Source organism: Sinocyclocheilus anshuiensis, unplaced genomic scaffold, assembly GCF_001515605.1.
Source record: "Sinocyclocheilus anshuiensis isolate Anshui unplaced genomic scaffold, SAMN03320099.WGS_v1.1 scaffold424, whole genome shotgun sequence".
Lineage (NCBI taxonomy): Eukaryota > Metazoa > Chordata > Actinopteri > Cypriniformes > Cyprinidae > Sinocyclocheilus > Sinocyclocheilus anshuiensis.
The window spans coordinates 280,465-283,221 of record NW_015554083.1 but is presented as its reverse complement, the minus strand read 5'-3'; the positions used below and the strand labels follow the sequence as shown (position 1 = coordinate 283,221).

The following is a 2,757-nucleotide window of genomic DNA, read 5'->3' as shown; positions in this document are numbered from 1 at the left end:
GGTAGCAACATTTTAGGTTTTACAGACTTAACTTAAATTCACAATCAAATACCGTATTTCATTAACGGATGTAATGTTAATAAACCAACATATTGAAGTACTAGTATCTGTTTTGAACTATTGTAATGCACTGATAACCACCAAAAACTGGTGGTGATGAGAAAGTCACACAATGAACCAAAGCTAATCACGAACAGCTTTTCTACGAGCTGAGGAGGGCAATACTTATATATAGAAGGTGCACAATCTCATTCACACAAACACTAAACACCATCACGGTGACACACATGATGCTGAAGTAATGCAATAAACATTCATTTAACAACATTAGATATAAGATTAAACCTTACACTCTAAAAAATGCTGGGTTGTTTCAACCCAACTTTGGGTCAAATATGGACTAACCCAGCCATTGGGTTACATTTTGAAATTAAACTTTTAACCCAAAAGTTGGGTTAGTCCATATTTGACCCAAAGTTGGGTTGAAACAACCCAGCATTTTTTTAGAGTGTAATGTACACAACTGATAAGAAAAAACTAAGAAGAAACATGTTATTTCAACAAAAAAACATCAAATAGTAAGTGTCATGCAGGGAATTTTCACTGTATTTTTCACTGTAAATTATACAATGACTTTTTCTTTTTCACTACCAAAAACCATATCTTTTACAGTATTTTACTGTACAATTACATTAAATGTAATTACATTTATTCACCGAATATAGTATGGAATCTTACTGTTAACCAGTTAATAGTTTTTTTTCTGTAGCATTTTTACAGTCTTTTACTGTTAAAATTACAATCATTTTTTACAGTGTAAAATAAGTTGACATAAACTTGTAAAGTTTCTCATAGTCAGTGTGTTGTATGTTGTGGACCCATCAAAGTAAAGTGTTAGAAGATATTAAGCCGACAGTCTACTAATACTCTACTAACTGCTAGTTGGCATGTAGTTGCAAAGTTACTTACTGTTAGTAGAATGTCTGAAGTGGACTATCGAAATAAAGTGTTACCAAAAACTTAAATGTTATTTTCTTGTAAAAGTACACTGTTTGGTAGATACTGAAGGATTACAACAACATACTGATTAAAATAAAATAAAAAGTCTTACATTTGTATATAATAAGCAAAGGGTTATATTTAGATTTTATACTTGTTTAAAACGTTTCTAATTGATTATTGTGATAGTTTCATAACGGAGCTCTAGATCAGAGCTTCTCAACCTTAAAATTAAAAAGCAATGAACTCTGATTCAGTATATGCATGTTCTTCAAAGCAGGCTTATTATATTTAACTAAAACCATAAAAAATAAACATTGAAATAAATGTTAAATGCATCTTAAAAAACGTAACCTTGTTTTATTTCATCTAGTTTCCAAGGTAACATTTCACATTTTTATTTAGTTTAAATGTACTAAAATAACTAAACTGAAATAGAAATGAAAATAATAAAATATACAGACATTTTTAACAAACAAAAATGAATAAAAGTGGCAAACAAAAAATGACTGAAACTTTAAAATTAGTATGAAAACAAAAAATATGAAAATAAAAATGAATTCAAAATATTTTAAAACTATAATCTCAATGATGCTAAGAAAAGCAATGAACTCTGATTCAGTATATGCATGTTCTTCAAAGCAGGCTTATTATATTTAACTAAAACCATAAAAAATAAACATTGAAATAAATGTTAAATGCATCTTAAAAAACGTAACCTTGTTTTATTTCATCTAGTTTCCAAGGTAACATTTCACATTTTTATTTAGTTTAAATGTACTAAAATAACTAAACTGAAATAGAAATGAAAATAATAAAATATACAGACATTTTTAACAAACAAAAATGAATAAAAGTGGCAAACAAAAAATTACTGAAACTTTAAAATTAATATGAAAACAAAAAATATGAAAATAAAAATGAATTCAAAATATTTGAAAACTATAATCTCAATGATGCTAAGACACCACTGTAGGGAAAAGAAATTTACATATTGATTGTTTTTAACATGATTTTTCATGTATAATTTTAATTTTGTAAATAATTTGGAATTTGTGGTTGAGAAGCACTGATCAAGCTCACAAGCTGCATACTTAATATATAGGTTTAATTAGAAATTATTTATGCTAAAAAAGAAGCAATCAAGAGACGTGATTGGCCGGAGCGGCGGAGGAGAGGGACTTTGAGCGCTGGCGGTCAGTGGCGTCGTCCTCGGGCTCGGTGCTGGGGTGAACACAGGAGATGGAGCGACTGACCGTCAGTGTGTGTGACGTGTGTGTGTCGAACACACTGACACCAGCAGGAGACTCCAGAGCTGCACACGGAGACGATATATCATACACACAGTCTAAAAATAACTAAAGACACCCAGAAAACCCACGGCACGATTCAGGAGAACATTCTGATATGAAACAACTTCATGAGAGTAGAGAGGAAATTATGAACTCACGGGGAGGCGAGTCTCTGCCCTCTGTGCTGTGAGTGACAGGACCTGGCTCCGCCTCCTCTGTGACGGACAGCAGCACCCATGGGCTCAGGGGCGGGGCCGGCAGAGCAGGGGATTCTGGGACACGAGCCAGAGGAGGAGGAGCTGGACAACAGAAAAGTGAGTCAGATATGTGTGTGTGCACGTGTAAGAGAGTGTGTGTGTGTGAGTGAGTGTGTGTGTGTAAGAGAGTCTGTGTGTGTGCGTGTGTAAGAGAGTCTGTGTGTGTGTGTGTAAGAGAGAGAGAGAGAGTGTGTGTGCGTGTAAGAGAG

General features: G+C 33.2%; 1 protein-coding gene across 1 annotated transcript in view; it reads right to left on the bottom strand.

The window, feature by feature from the left end:
* Positions 1-2,053: 2,053 nt before the first annotated feature.
* The window catches only part of carmil1 (capping protein regulator and myosin 1 linker 1), a 29,332-nt gene continuing 28,628 nt past the window's right edge, over positions 2,054-2,757 (bottom strand). The window contains exons 36-37 of the mRNA XM_016461238.1: positions 2,450-2,590; positions 2,054-2,314 (exon numbers count right to left, since the gene is read on the bottom strand). Coding sequence (XP_016316724.1) covers positions 2,142-2,314; positions 2,450-2,590 — 314 coding nt within the window. The 3' untranslated portion in view covers positions 2,054-2,141. The remainder of the gene's footprint in view (positions 2,315-2,449; positions 2,591-2,757) is intronic.